This window comes from Grammomys surdaster, unplaced genomic scaffold, assembly GCF_004785775.1.
Source record: "Grammomys surdaster isolate TR1022 unplaced genomic scaffold, NIH_TR_1.0 128, whole genome shotgun sequence".
Classification (NCBI taxonomy): Eukaryota; Metazoa; Chordata; class Mammalia; order Rodentia; family Muridae; genus Grammomys; species Grammomys surdaster.
In genome coordinates, this window is record NW_021604586.1 from 3148027 (window position 1) to 3163764 (window position 15738).

Below are 15738 nucleotides of genomic sequence, written 5' to 3' on the forward strand. Positions count from 1 at the left end.
GCATGTGCCATGGTATTTACAATGGATGTTCACTAACTACCAATTAAATGGACACATATACCAAGGAAATGAGATCAGAGTAACATTTTCTGTGTTTTTTTTTAAAGAGTAGTATTTTCTCCAGGGGAAATATTTTAAAATATATTTGTGAAAGGATTGGAGTGCTGTCGGGAAGAGCCTGTCGTGACACTGTAGGGCCTGATGGCTCTGGTGCTTTCTCGTAGCAACCAGATGATTGATCACACCATTAGATGCAATATTAGTCAAAACTGCCTCATCGCTTCTCACAGAACCTCTGAGTCAAGCATCTTGAGGAAAGGAGGCCTTCATTCATTCACAGCACCCTCAGGGTCTGAGAGGTCAGTCGGCTTCAAGGGTGGCTGCCGAGAGAGGAGACAGCATTAAAGGAGCCGTCTCAGAGCTGGCATGGGTCTGCGCTGGGTCCTCTGCATACATGCTGTAGTTATTTAGCTCGGGGTGTCTGTGGGACTCCTAACGGTGGGAACAGGGGTGTCTCTGACTCTTTTGCCTGCTCTTGAGATCCTTTCCCTCCTACTGGGTTGCCTCATTTGGTGGTTTGTGCCTAGTCTTACTGCGTCTTGCTATTTCATATTTGACTGACAGCCCTGGGAGGACTGCTTCTTTCAAAGGAAAACAAAGGAGCAATGGATCTGGGGGAGAGGGGAGGTAGAGGCAGGTGATGCTGACAGGAGGGGAAGAAGGGGAGGATGTAGCCAGGATGTATTGTGTAAGAGGAAGAGGAGGAGGAGGAGGAAGAGGAGGAGGAGGAGGAGGAGGAGGAGGAGAAGGAAGAGGGGAGAAAGGGAAGGGAAGAGAAGAGAAAGGGAAAGGAAAGAGAGAAAGAGAGGGAGATAGGAGAGAGACAGGGAGAGAGAAAAAGGGAGGGAAGAAGGGAGGGAGGGAGGGAAGGAGGGAGAGGGAGGGGGAAGAGCTCTGTCTCCACCTCTGGCTCTGCACTACCTTCCAGTTCAGGTTGACTTCACCTGGTCGGATGCAAATGGATATGACCTGTCCAGACTGGGTCCAACCACCTCCAAGTTCAACAGAAAAAAATGGCCGCCTTTCCCTGGGTATTCCAAGAGAAGCACAGTCCAGATTGAACTTGAAATTCCAAGTAGCCTTACTTAAGCCATGTGTTCAGGCAGCCATCTTGGACCCCTAGATGGCTTCCTAGGTAAGGTGAGGGTAGTGCTTTAGGGATGTGACATTCTTGGGTCACAGTTATTGTCCTGACAGGGTTGTTATGAGCAGCAGAGAGCTTCAACCTAAAAAGTAAGAGTGAGATAGAATAAGAGCCTGGGGGCAGGAGGTGGCTCTCACGTAACAACCAGACAGGCAAGATGGCACATCTGTAAACCTAGCACCCTGGAAGCGAAAGTAGGATCCCTGGAGCAAGCTAGATGAATAGTCTAGAAACGTTGATATACTCCAGGTTCAGGGAAAGATGCTACCTCAACAAATAAAGTGAAGAGCTATCAACATCACTCTCTGGCCTCCACACACATGTGCATGGTGCATGTATACACACATGCGCATGGACATACACATGTGAACAGGTACATACACACACATACATACACACACACAAGCACACATGCACAGACACGTGTGCACACACACTCATGCTCAAACACACATATACACACACACACACAAGACATACACATGCACACATATGTACATGAACATGTATACCCACACACATGTACCGACATGCACACACACACTCATATACACATATACACACACATGCACACACACTCACATAAATACACATACACACATACACAAAGATACACAAATGCATACACATGTACACACATGCTCCCACATATACACATGCACACACATATACATACTTATACACTCACATGCATATAAACAAACATATACATGCACAGACTCACACACACACATGCATATGCACACACGCACACACATACACACACTGACACATATGCTTACAGACGCACACACTCTACATGTGGGTCCATAGTTCTGGGAAGAATTAGGAGGTCCCCATTGTTACTTTGCTTCTTGCTCCTTTTGGTGCCTCTTAGTCACTGGTTGGCACAAAGCCCAGTTTTGGAGGCCGTCATACTGGCAGGGCTGTGCCTGCAATTATAAACACTTTTATTTTTGTCATTGAAGGTGGCCTCACTTGGACTCTCTCAGTGAGCGATTAAGAAATCAATCCAAAAATGGTTGAAGCAAATGAGAAAAATGAATGTCTTTATCAGCTGAGAAATCCTCAGGCAGGCTGGTTCTGGGAGACCATTGTTTTCTCCAATGTACAGTGGACAATATCCACAGAGTCTTTCTGCTTATCTTCATCCCTGGGGCACCTGTCCCAGCCCTGCTGTGGTGTGAGATCGCTCACCTTGCTCTTCTAGCTGTTGCTACCAAGTTGTCACCACAGAGATAAAGTTACTGTCCCATACTGCTCAAAACAGTCAACCCTGGCCAACACACCCATGGGTTAGGTGGTCTTATTTCTGTCTCTAATCAACATTGATTCTAGAAATTTTCATTATAGAAAACAAGGAAAGGTAAACCAAGGCCTCAACCAATGGACAGAGATAGGTGGTTGGTGAGTCTCCAAAGGGCGCACAGCAGCAGACTTGCCAGAAAACAGGAGTCAGGGGGTCGACACCAGCAGCCCCATAAGGGCGATTTAGACATGGCCCTACATGCTCTGTCTCAGGATCCTAGCCATATGGCTAGTTGTTTTGAATTTCAATACCGTGAGAAATGTGGACCCTGACTTTATAATAAGAACATTGGCGAGTTGGTAGCGAAAGGCAAGGCAGTTTTTCTTATGAATTTGTAAAGCTCCTGGAGTGTCAGGCTCTGACTGAACATGGAAAACAGTTTTCAGACCTAAAGCAAAACCTTCCTCCTTTTCCTCTCACTCAGTGATCAGGAGGGCACCATTTTACATGCCAGCTAGATCTTATTGTTCCCTCTGTTGCTTACTCGTTTTCTCAACAAAAGCCACGTGGGACTTCCTCTCTATGTGTTGTAAAATAAACACTCTGTATTTTAAAGCTCACCAGGCCAGTGACTTTGTCGTGTCTGCAGGTCACTAGGCAAGCTCTGCTCGCTCTTAGTAATTTTCTAGTCTAAACTTCTAGTTGGGAGGTGGGTAGCTTAGCAGAGTTGGTCAGGGGAGGTGTCAAGACTAGCAGACATCAGCCGTATTTTGGTTGTTTGTTTTTTATTCTGCGTTTGGACCTAAGTTGACTCAAGGCAGCTTTCAAAATGAACCATCAGATCTTTTGCTAAAACTTTTTCTTGATTCCTTGTGAGTTTCACACCATGTACCATGGTCCCACTCATCTCCCCGTCCCCTCCCCTCGTATCCACCTCTCACCCTTGCAACCTCCCCCACAAAACACACACACACACACAAAAGCATAGAGCACATCTCATCATGGAAGCTGTAGTGTGTCACTGTGTCCCATAGTACATCCCTTGGTCCACTCTTCTTCCCTTTCAAATATTTATTGCCATGATTCATTGGTCTGGTTTGAGGTCTCTGGCTTCTGTGACACCATCCGTATCAGATCCTCACCGAGACTCCTCCTGGTCATCCTTTTGCTTCCTATGTCATGAAGATCCTGCAGCTTTGGAGCTGTCTGATTTTATCTCTTATAAACATGACCTTTGAGATCTTTCCAGGAGTCAAGAAATATATGCATAGAAAGATCTAGTCATATAGTCTCACTTATGGTAAATTTAATCAGTTCAAATTTGCTTTAAAATACACAGTCATGATTTAGTATTCTGGGATAGTAAAAGAACAACAAAGGAAATAACAGAGAAGAGACGCTAAACCTCATTCATTTTCTCCTGTACATTGGAGCAATGACATAGTGTGCTTTCTAGAAATTTCCACTATATTGATATGTGTAAAGTATTGCGACCCCAGGGTTCCTAAAGCCGCCATCTTTGTCCTGACCTCAGGAGTGGAGTTAGCCTATGTCCAGATCAGCTTCTGAAGGTTCTTTGGAATGACAGATGTAGGCATGAACATCCAATACGAATATATGCCCACACCCAGGGCATAGAACATTCTAGAATCTATACGATCTCCCCTCAACAAGGACAAGTCAGTAGACTCCATCCTGATTGCCATTTCTGGTCTATAGATGCTAACTATCACTTTAGAGTTATTTCAAAGGCACACACACACACACACTGTACACACCAAAATCAGTTAAAATCCATGGCCAGTCATGGATGCCTGCTCTAGAAGGCATAAGGAACATGCTCACCAGTTTTCCAAAACAGTGCCTCAAAAGTAAATACTGTCTTCTTTGGTGGTTTCTTGCTTTGTAGACTCTGGAAAACCCCAAGTATGAACTGATCATCGAAGCTCAAGATATGGCAGGACTGGACGTTGGATTGACAGGCACAGCCACAGCCACCATCATGATCGATGACAAAAATGACCACTCACCAAAATTCACCAAGAAAGAGGTAAGCCCCAGGACAGTGTTACAGGACTCCTGCGTCTAAATGCCTGAGCACTGGGAGACTAAAAGCACTTAGTCTTGTTAAAGTTCACAAGAAAATAACCTTTAATACCAACGTGCCATTTCCATAGCACCGTGTGATGTGAGTCCTGTTACATTTTTCCTATAATGGTAAGTACAGGCCAGTCTGAACAGCAGTGAGCAGGTACGGTGGATTTTGATAATTGCAAAATGGCCCATGGACGTAAAAACACCCGAGTTATTGTGTATAGAGGACCATTGTTGATAATGGGCACAGCCATGGGTTTCCCTTATGTATATATCAATGGAGCAGCAGTCAGAGAGGGCTTGAGGATGTCAGCTCTCATTGTCCTGATGACTTGGCACCTAGCCAAGAAGCCATGAGCACTACGCATGGGATGGACACTTGCTAAGCTTCTTTTGGGTCAGAGCCAAAGCCACATGTTTGATACCCTTCCTCCCACGCTGTCGAAGGACGTGGTAAAGCACATGCTGCTAGTGAGATGTTGAGACGAGTGTGGTAGAAAAGGTGACGAAATGAAGATAGTTGTGGAGAACAGGTGGCGGGGACCATGTTGGCAGAGCAACAGTGAAATTCTAAACATGAGCCATTCTTGTCCAAAGGGGCCATTGCATGCGTTTTGTGTCTGTATTGTAAATGAGGGGGCGGTGCATATAAATGTTCACATGTGTGGGCCATATGTTTGTATGTACAAGTATATACAGGTTTGTACGCATGCCTATGGAAGCCAGAGGTTCATATTACGAGGCAAGATCTCTCCCATGAACCGGAGATCGTGGATTCGGCTAATCTAGCTAGTCAGCTTGCTTTGAATACACCATCTGTGTCTCCTGAGCACTGGGACTGCAAGCTGCCATCATGCCCACCCAGTTGCCCTGTGGATACTAGAGATTCAAACACTTTTCCTGGTGCCCTATGAAAAGAGGAAGATGGGTTGTAGACATGCAGGGCAGGGCTTGACAGCTCAGGATGGAAATCCTGATCCTTTCTCGAGTTGGGACCATCTTGGATGCTAAGTGTTTTCTGGTATGAACTTCTGCACACATGAGCATGTTCCACAGTGGGTTCACAGATGTGTGTGGTTGTTGAGGTTACGTGTTTTCCGCATTTTCTTTATGTAGTGTTCTGTCTCCTCATGGGTAGGGTACCTTTTTACTCTGTTTCAGAGAAAGAGCTGTTTAATAGAGGAGCTGTGACCGGTTACATGTAATAAGACTAGGAATTTAATAAAGATGTCTAACAAGACAAGGAATTCAATAAAGATGTTTAACTCACATAAAACTTGCAAGCAGATGGTCCACCGAAAGTAACAGTAGCATTATCCTATCAGCTCCTGTCTTAGTTACTTTTCTATCACCATGACAAAACACCATGACCAAGGAAACTTATAGAAGAAAGCATTTAGTCTGAGGCTCACGGATCCCAAGGCTTAGCACATGACCACCATGGCGGGGAGCACGGTGGCAGGCAGACAGACATGGCACCGGAACAGTAGTTGAGACCTCACATCCTTAGTCCACAAGCCTGAGGTGAAGAGATAACTGAAAATGGCAGAGGCTTCTGAAACCTCAAAACCTGCCCCCAGTGACACACCTCCTCCAAAAAGGCCACACCTCCCAATCCTTCCCAAACGGTTCCACCAACTGGAACCAAGCATGTAAACATACGAGCTGATGGGGGCCATTCTCACTCAAACCACCTCAGCTTCTAAAGGAAATCTTCTGATTTCTGCCTGGAGTTTAGTAGATGTCGAACTAACTCTGGCTGACAAACATATTTTCCTGTCAGTCTCAGGCTTTTTTTTTTTGGGGGGGGGGGGGGGGGGGGGGATCAGTCAGTTTCTTGTTAATTTTAGTATACTGTCTTTGCAATTAAAACCAGATATCAATCATTTTCTTCATTAAGTCACCCTATCTCATTTTCATTGTATACCTTAAGTAGATGATTGGTAATTTAGACTTGAGAATTTAATTTTTTGTAATTTTAATATACTATTTTATTAATCCTTTATCAATTTCATACATTGTATTTGGATCATATTCATCTCCAAACTTGTCCCTATTATTCCTCCCAAGTCTACTCCCTCATTCCCCCCGACTTTATGCTCCCACACACACACTTTTTAATAACCCACTGAGTCCAGTTTCTGAGGTCAATATACTTACTTACTATGAAGCTATCTACCAGTGTGTGATCCACCTACCAGGGGCCACACCCTTAAAGAAAACTGACTCTCCCACCTCTGGCAGCCAGCAACTATCACGAGCCCCTCAGCTCATGAGCCCCTCCCAACTCCCTGCTAGAATGTTGACCGGTTCCATCTTGTGTAGCTTGAGTTCTTCTCAAGTACACATTTTAAGATTGAATTACGACAATACAATATGTGTAATTAAAATAAAAAAGACCATATAACTTCACTCCAGTCCCCTATCTGAAAGATAAGAGCAAGTGGGACTAGAGGAAAGGCCCAGTTTTCACAGAGGGGTGAAGACAAACAGTTCCAGGTTGAGGCTGAAGCTGCATTCAGAGATCTGGGTAGATGCTCACAGCAGACGGTCAGAGGCAGCCTGGGGTACAATCTCTGTTTCTCTGATAGCTCAAGAGCTTTACCTTCCTGGTGCCTTTAGCTTTTTCAGTATGAATATGTTTTCTTACCTACCTAGTGATAACTCCCAATTCTTTGTCTCATGCCTGTTGGCATGCAGAGCCTCCGGGAGTCATCCCACCTTACATGGTAGCACAGGTAGTATCGTTTGCTACAGAAGGGTGAAAACAAAAGATCTCGTCTTTCCTCTGGCAGAGTGAATTCTTTAAAACTTGCTTCATATGATTGATAGCCCAGAGGCTGCTCTGCCTTCAGAACACATTTCCCTATTGGAAAACTTGTGTAAATGTTAAAGATTATTGTCACATTGGAGAAAATCTCTATCAAGCTTCTATCATGTACATAAGAGTTGTTCATTTTCCAGCGGTTCTGTGTCTTAGCTAATCTTCACACGGATGCCACATATCCTCCAAGCTGTCATCCGTGGCCCTGTTTTGTGGCCTGTATGAGTGCCGTATTGTCTTTATTGATATGAACGTGATGAGTCAGCAAGCGTGTAAATCTCTTTCTAATGGGTTCATTATACGGCTCCCTTCTTTGCTAAATTTAGTAAACAATGAAGGAGCTATTTCGCCTCTGCTGTGGAATATCTGCTTTTCTCATACAGAATTGGCTGAGGCAGGAGGATGTGGGTTTATTTCATTTCTAAATGTATCACTTTTGGTCCCTAATCCATTAAGGTGTTATTAGTAGTAGGTGTGTTGAGACATTATTTGCATACCACACAGCTCAGCCTTTGATAGCCTGCAATTCGTTGGGTTTTAATATATTAGCACAATCATGTGGCCATACCTACTCTCTGATTTAAGAACATTTTTGTTATCCCACAAAGAAACCTGCACCCTGAGCACTTGTTTTTCATTTTCCTGCCCCTCAACCCTAGCAATTAGACTACTTTTAGTCTCCATGGACTGGCTATTCAGGGCATCGCAGATCAAGAGAAGCCTGCAGTATTCTATGTGAGTGGCCTCTCTGATTAGCATGTTTTCTAGGTTTCTCTGTGTTGTAGAGCCAGTCTATGCAGACATGAAACAGAGAAACTCCCCTTCTTCCTCCTCCTTTCTCCAGAAGTCTGAGATAATGTATTTACCCACCCTTCCACGATTCTGTCACATCCATGTCGAGCATGAACATAGATTCTCCTGCCTTCAGATGGCATTTTCTTCCTAGGGGTTCCCTTTAAAACTCACTGCATCTGTATCTAGACACATAATTACATGTCACCTTCACTCAGTGGAGATTCAACCCCACAGCCATATTTCTGAGAAAATCGAACCCATGTAAATTATCAGACTTGGGTGACTTTCCTAGAGAGTGGAGCCCAAAACATTTTAACAATCAGATAAATCTGGGAAAATTGTTAAATGCTTTTCCAAACAGCTCCCAACTCCCTCTTCCCATGAAGCATTCTATTGCCATTAGAGTAAAATTCATGAGTACTTCTTTCGGGCCTTGGAATCTCCACTTAGCCAGCAGTCTCCACTGAGATTTTGAACAAAACTAAACCTGCACCATTGAGGTCTTCCTCTCAGGCTCTGGGCAGATGATGGCATAATCCCAAGTGTAAAGAGATTGGGCATTTGAAGGGGATGGAACAGCATGCATAAACATAACCAACCTTCAACTCTGCAAACAGTAATGTTTTCCCGAAGGCTGTCCAGTCCCATGCAAACCCTTCATCTGAGGTCCAGATCACAAACTGCATCCTCAATTTCCCATCCCATAATTGAGGAGGGTTTTTATGAAAACCAGCTGATGCTCTCTTTCCATGCTCACCTTCTAAGGAAAAACTCAGCTCATTGCTTTCTTCTTCTACATCAAGGATCATGGGAAACATGAGATCCTCCACTGAATCTTCAAAGTTCAGAGGTTCTTCAGGCAGGACAGAGCCTGACTTTCCTGTTGTTGGTGTTTTTCTTATAGTCTATCTATCTAGGGGAGGGATCCTGTGTCATGGCACCTGTGTAAAGGTCAGAGGACAACTTTTAGGAATCAGTTCTCTCCTCCCACCATGTGGATCCTGGGGATCAAACCTGGATAGTCAAGGTTGGCAGCAAGTATTGAGTCATCTCATCAGCCCAGAGAGGTACTGAGCTATCTCATCAGCCCAGAGAGGTACTGAGCTATCTCATCAGCCCAGAGATATGAATTTCTTGACCACAAAGAGTAAAGAAAACCATTTCTCCAAGGAAAAGCCATGGCCTATGAATGGAAGCCATCTTCCAGATACCTCCTTTTCAACTAAGGAAGGAGGGGTGGCTTCATTCCTTCACTAACTGTTCTCTGGCAGCAGAGTGGCATCCTATACACTGTTGAAACACCCATGCTGACTCTAGACTGTTTTCAGTGTAACTTAAAAACGTGTAGTTTTTTTTTAAATGGAAAAAAAAATCCTATCTATCTTGTGGCTGCTTCTTCTAGTTGCTCCTGGAGGTAGACCAGATAGCCAAGTGATTGATTGCATTCATCAGTCTTTTGTAATTATATTCATGATGTGTTGAGCCTCCATCATCCCTGTGTGAACTCCTATGCAAATTCTGAACCTCAGTCACCCTCTGGTGATGCTTAGAGGGTCAGAAGCAACTCAGTGGTGATAAAAGCCATTTTTCACTCTAGCTGGCAGAGTCTCCGCACTGAGCCCCTCCACAGCAGTGTCCTCTGAAGACTCCACTCATCTGCCTCTCTTCCCAGGCAACCACCTCACACTAAAAGCAACAGCCACATGGTTTCTGAAATACCCACTGTGTGGCCCTGAGAATATAGCAGGGCTACTGCCAAAGTGTAGTTTGCAGAGGGCAAACGTGAGTTCTGGATAAAGAGCCAAGACCCACAAGAGTGGAGCATGCTGGAACATGGCACAGCCTATGCCTATAAACTGCCTTGTGCTGAACCATTTTAGAAATAAGATCATTGAGCCTTGGGCACAGTTGGCTGCACACACCGCTCACTGGCTACACCTACCCTCATTCTTCCACGCCATCAATATACCCTGAAGCCTCTGTATACACATCCTGTTCACTTGAACTCAGATTCTTTTCCTTTCCTTTGTACCTGGAAACCCCCAGTTTAGCCTTTAAGGTCCAAGTTGTCAATCTCCCAGTCTGCTGCTTCTATAACACAAGTTTGACGTGCTGCTGGCCTAGTGATGTCATGTTGTCTTTGTGTCATGTCCTCATTCTATAGGCTCCTGTGCTAGTTTCATTTCTGTTATTATATTAAAGTACCCTGGCACAAAGCAACTTAGGGGAGAAAGAGTTTATTTCAGATAACAATTCTAATTTACAATCCTTTGCCGTGAGGAAGCCAAAGAAGGAACTTATTTCACTTCATATCCACAGTCAAGAGCAGGGAGAGACAGATGCATATATGCTCACTTGCTTGCTTGCTTACTTTCTTGTGCTCAGCTTCAGTGCTCTTCACTTATACAGTTTAGGACCCTCTGCCTAGGGAATGGTACTACCCACTGTGGGCATGGTGTTACCCACTGTGGACTGTGTCTTTCCACATCAGTTAATACCATCAAGAAAATCCCCCCAAAGATGACAAAAAAAACCCAACTTGTTCTAAACGCTCCTTTGTTGAGACCTTCTTTCCAGGTGATTCTAGGTTGTATCAAGTTGACATTTAAAGCTAGCCACCACTGCCCTCTAATACTACTTGAGTGCTTCGGTAGCCATTAATAAGCCATAGTAGCTTTATTGCTCTCCATTGTTTTCTCTAGCACTGAGAATGGGGTAGCAGTAAAATGATTTGAGATATTTTTTTAATAATATGAGTCTTACTTTGTATCCCAGGCTGGCCTTGAACTCATGAAAGTCTTCCTGCCTACATTTCTCAAGTGCTAGGATTACAGGTGAAAGCCTTTATACCCAGCTAGAGATGACTTTATTATTTGTGCAATATGTATTGCAATATATATTAATTGCAGACTGCATTTCAACTTCTAGCACAGTGTTAAGGATCTTTCGAGTCTGTAATGTATAGCATATACATGTATGTCTTGGTCTGAAGTATATATGCTGTTTTATTGTGTATTTCATCCTCTTGCAATACATACATATCTAACAGGCACACATCCCGCTGTGATGCGTAATATCCCCTTCCAATGTGCCGTGCAGTCACCTGCTTCTTTCACCTCTCATAAACTGGACCATATCATGGTTAATGTTTAGTGACAATTGTTCTCAGAATTACCTAGGAGACAGACCTCTGGCTTTAGCTGTAGTATTCCCAGAGAATACCCTTCAACTTAGAAGTGAAGACATTCCCTATATGTGAGCTAGATGCCTAATCTAAATAAAAGGTAGAGGACGGATCAGGGGAGCCTACTGAGTATCAACGTCCCCTGCTGCTGCTTCCTGCTCTATGGAGATGTGAGATGAGGAATCCCATGTCTGCCCAAGTACCTTCCTAGGATGATGTGCTGCACACTTAACCTATAGACCAGAACAAACTCTTGCTCCCTTGGTTGCTTCTTGTTGAGGACTTGGTCACTGTAGTAAATGACTAGCACGTGGCCCATCAAGTACCAGATACCTGATAAAATGATGAGCAAGGGATAGAGTGTAAGTTCTTAACAGTGAACAACAGAGGCCATCAAAGGTTCAAGGATCATATTGAAGGGGCCTATGGGAAGAATCTCACCCACGCCATAGGTTTTATAGGTGAGGTGGTACACTGCCCAGCGCACACAGCTCATGCCCATCTCCTGTGCCACGGGAAACCGCTACAAGTAAATATGGTGTCCCTCCACCATGACAGCAAGTCCCTAGCACTCTAATTCAGTCTTTCTGGGGTGAGCTAAAGGCCAAGATGTCTGGAGGGACATCCTTTTCAGAACTGAATCAGCCCATTGCATAAACTGCCAGAGCCCAGAATCGTCTTTCTTATCAGCCAAGGAAGAAACTAGAAACAAGAAAATCCAATGTTGATAAATAATACATAAAGGAGCCCTCGCAGCGGCAACAGTAACGAGAATCCTGTGAGGGAAGAGAATGAACGGGCGAGAAGAAAGCCTGCACAGCTCCTGCTCACTTTCAGTTCTAAGTGAGATTAAACAGAGCAGCCCAGAATTGATTCCAGTATATCAGCTTTTTCAGAGCAAAACCCGATTCAGTCAGAGACTGAGCATCTTTCCCCGGGCTCCTGCCACACTTTATTCTTGCCGTTGACCTACCCACTTCCAAGCTCATGGGCATCTTATGAGAAGGATCTTTGGTTATCTTTCTCATTCTTGTGACTAAAGACCCCTAAAAACAACTCATGGTTTTAGTCAATTGTGGGAAGGTGAATACAGCAGCTCACGCCATGACAGACAGGAAACAGAGCTGAACCCTAACAGGAAGGGGCTGGGGCCAGATGTAGTCCCCAAGGACATGTAGGCTAGTGACTGCTTCCAACCAGGCCCCCGCTTCCATAGTTCCACCTTCTGATCATTTATTCTGGGGTATGGGTGTTTCTCTCTCTGTGTATGTGTGTGTGTGTGTATGTGTGTGTGTGCATGTGTGTGTAACTTGCCCAGAATGCTAGTCCCTATGTCCTTCAACACCTCTGGAGTCTCAGGACCAGCCTAAATCTGCCACATTAGCATGTTGACTTCCACATCTAAAGCCCTAGATGTCACCTGTTCAAAGAGCAGCCCATTCACAGCTGGACAGTTGGGGAGTCACTCTTTTATATATTTCTGTGTATATGTATATGTGTATACATGTGCGTAAATGTGTCTGTCAACATATATATTATATATACACATTTGCTTATTATGTGTCTATATGTGTATATAATGTGACATATATGTCTAGATTGGTGTCTACAGGTATGTGTATGCCTGTAAATATGTTAGCATATCTGTGTATATAAGTATGTGTATGTGTATATATGTCTCCATATAGGTATATATGTATGTGTGTGCATAACATACATATTCATATATGTGCCTATAGATGCATATGGATGTACATGTGAATATATAAATGTATATATGTATTTATGTGTATATATGTGTGCATATATGTATTTGTGAATGTGTGTATTATATATGTATATCGTGTGTGTCTATGTATAAGTATGTGTATATGTGTCTATGTATAGGTATGTATATATATATATATATATATATATATATATATATATATATATATTTGTGTGTGTGTGTGTAGGTATATATGTGTGTCTATGTTAGTTTGTATATTTCTCTACCTTGGTTTTTTTTTTTTATGTCTCTATGTAGGTATGTGTCTATATAAAGATATATGAATGTATCTATTTGTAGATGGGTGTGTAGGTATGTGTGTGTGCCTCTGTGTAGATATATGTGTAAGTAGATATGTATATGTATATTGCATGTCTGTGTGAAAGACAGGATCTTCACATGCCTGGGGAGCAGATCTGTTCTCAGATCTGCTGACTATCCTGGAGTCTGGGCAGAGCATAGCCTTCTCAGGGTCTGTATTTTATTTGAAGGCCATGAGCAGAAGCCCCTCCTCTACCAGGAGGCAGGGTGACGCTGAGGCAGCGGGATCTCCAGGTTTCTGTCACCTGCACTGCAGATCAGTTGTTTCCCCTTCTACTCAGACATGTGAGCAGCTGATTTGCAAAATCAAATTGAACTTGCTGTTCTGTCTAAAAGCATTCTGCAAGCTTAATGTTTACCTATATTTTTTTAAATAATTTTTTAGCAATCCTTTTGGGGTTTAAAGTCAGCAGGGAACCAGCAATCAGAATCCTGGCCCTTTCTCCAATATCAACATAGAGAGCACATGTAATAAAAAAAAACCTCAATAGTGTTTGTTGAATGCATAAATTTTCATGGTAACTTGGTAATCGCCACCCTATAAAAGCTCTTGTCCTGGTGTTTCTACTGCTGAGTAAAAATGACTTCAGTGTTTGTAGCGGATTAGATTCATTTCAGGTGGAATAGCAAACTGTAATTGCCCTGTACAAGAAGTACCGAGTTCAAAGGAAATATAGCTGGGTCGATTCACTGCAAACCTGTACCTGCGCAATTTACCTAAATAGAGATGGCCCAGCGAAGTTGTCGTGAGCCGGCTGAAAACCTCTCTCTGAAGACTTTTAAAATATATTTTATGGTCAAGATGTTGCTGAATTCTCCCAGGATTAATTCCTATCCAGCCAAGAAAAATTGCATCTTCCATTTACATTCTAAAGTCTGAACTTTTACTTTATAAATGAATTTTCCCTCCAATTCAGGAAGTGCTGGCTGCATTACAAATTTTAATGCTGCCATTATGGGATCATAATTTTAAGGACCCGGGGTTCTCCGAGGGCCCCGCAACATGGCATCTCTCCACTTTATTAAAATGAGTGAGCAGATGTACAATTTATTTCTGCCGAGCTATCATCTAAATTCATAAGCTCTTTCTCATGTGTCTGAAATCCACATTGGATTCCCATTTTCTCGCCTTAGAAGAAAAAAAAAAGCGCACCCCTTCATTTATCACTCTGGGGACATAACTAGAAAGTTGACTCTTCTCTGATTCGCTTTGGACCAGTGTCCCCGATGCAATTTAAATGTCATCCCTTCAAGGCTGTTCATTGAGGACAAGGAAGGGGGACACATGCATCCACTGAACCACTCCTCAGTCATCTGTGTCAGAGGCTGACATAAATTCACCTGAGCTGACACCTTCCTGGTAACAGCAGAGAGAGTTTAAAACAGCCTGGAGTCTGTTCGATCACTTAAGACCGTCTGGAAACACCACAGTTAACATGTGATGTCAGGAACCGTGAGGCACGCTCAAGTTCATCTTTTATGAAACCCTCACATGACTTTATTTCTCAGGCGCTGATTTTGCCCAAGGGTAGCGATAAAGATGTTCATGCAGGGTTTAAGAGACAGCTCAGCCTGGCTCCAAAGATCTATATGATGCTCTCAGACTGGCCCCATATCTCTGCATGGCTATCTTCAGGCTGTGTGAGCTGAGGCACAGGTTCAACCTCTCTGAGTCCTCAGGTTTCTGTTGGATCAAATACAGAAAAGTCTTCCGATGCCAAGGTCAATAATACTTGACAATTACAGAGCCTGGCATTGTGGCTTCATAAAGAGGCCAGTACAATAATTACAGCATCTCATAGAGAAGCTTCTGCTCCAGAATAGTTGGGCTGAAATTACAGTGCACTGCCAACACACACACACACGCACATGCACACGCACACACGCACACAGATTTCCTTTACCCGCCTGCTAAAACAGTTCAAAGATGAGAAGGAACTTGCTTCATATCCAGCAAGCGCAATCAATGAATGAAGTTGAAGAAGATGCAGAATTGAACCCTCGGGTTATCTGGCAGGAAGCTGCCCCCAGAAGAATTCTGTTTATGAGATTCTGTCGTAACTGGGCAGTTAACACTTGCCTGAGTGTCTAGGTTGGCATGGAGATCTACCCCGAGTCTCTAAATGCATCTCAGGTCCATTGGGGCTTTAATAAAATTCTTAGTGCTTGGTTTGGATTTGGTTTTGCCTTCATTTTTCTTTTTCAGTAGCTCTGTTGCTTGGAGGAAAAACATCATGTTAACTTCATTTGCTTGTGTCCTGCGACCAGCCCATCATTTCAAACACGGCTGGTCTTTTTC

The 15738-nt window shown here is 43.5% G+C and overlaps 1 protein-coding gene across 1 annotated transcript in view; it reads left to right on the top strand.

Moving 5' to 3' along the window:
• Cdh13 (cadherin 13) overlaps positions 1-15738 on the top strand; it is a 1006804-nt gene that overhangs the window by 877246 nt on the left and 113820 nt on the right. Inside the window, exon 8 of the mRNA XM_028752897.1 lies at positions 4363-4503. Coding sequence (XP_028608730.1) covers positions 4363-4503 — 141 coding nt within the window. The remainder of the gene's footprint in view (positions 1-4362; positions 4504-15738) is intronic.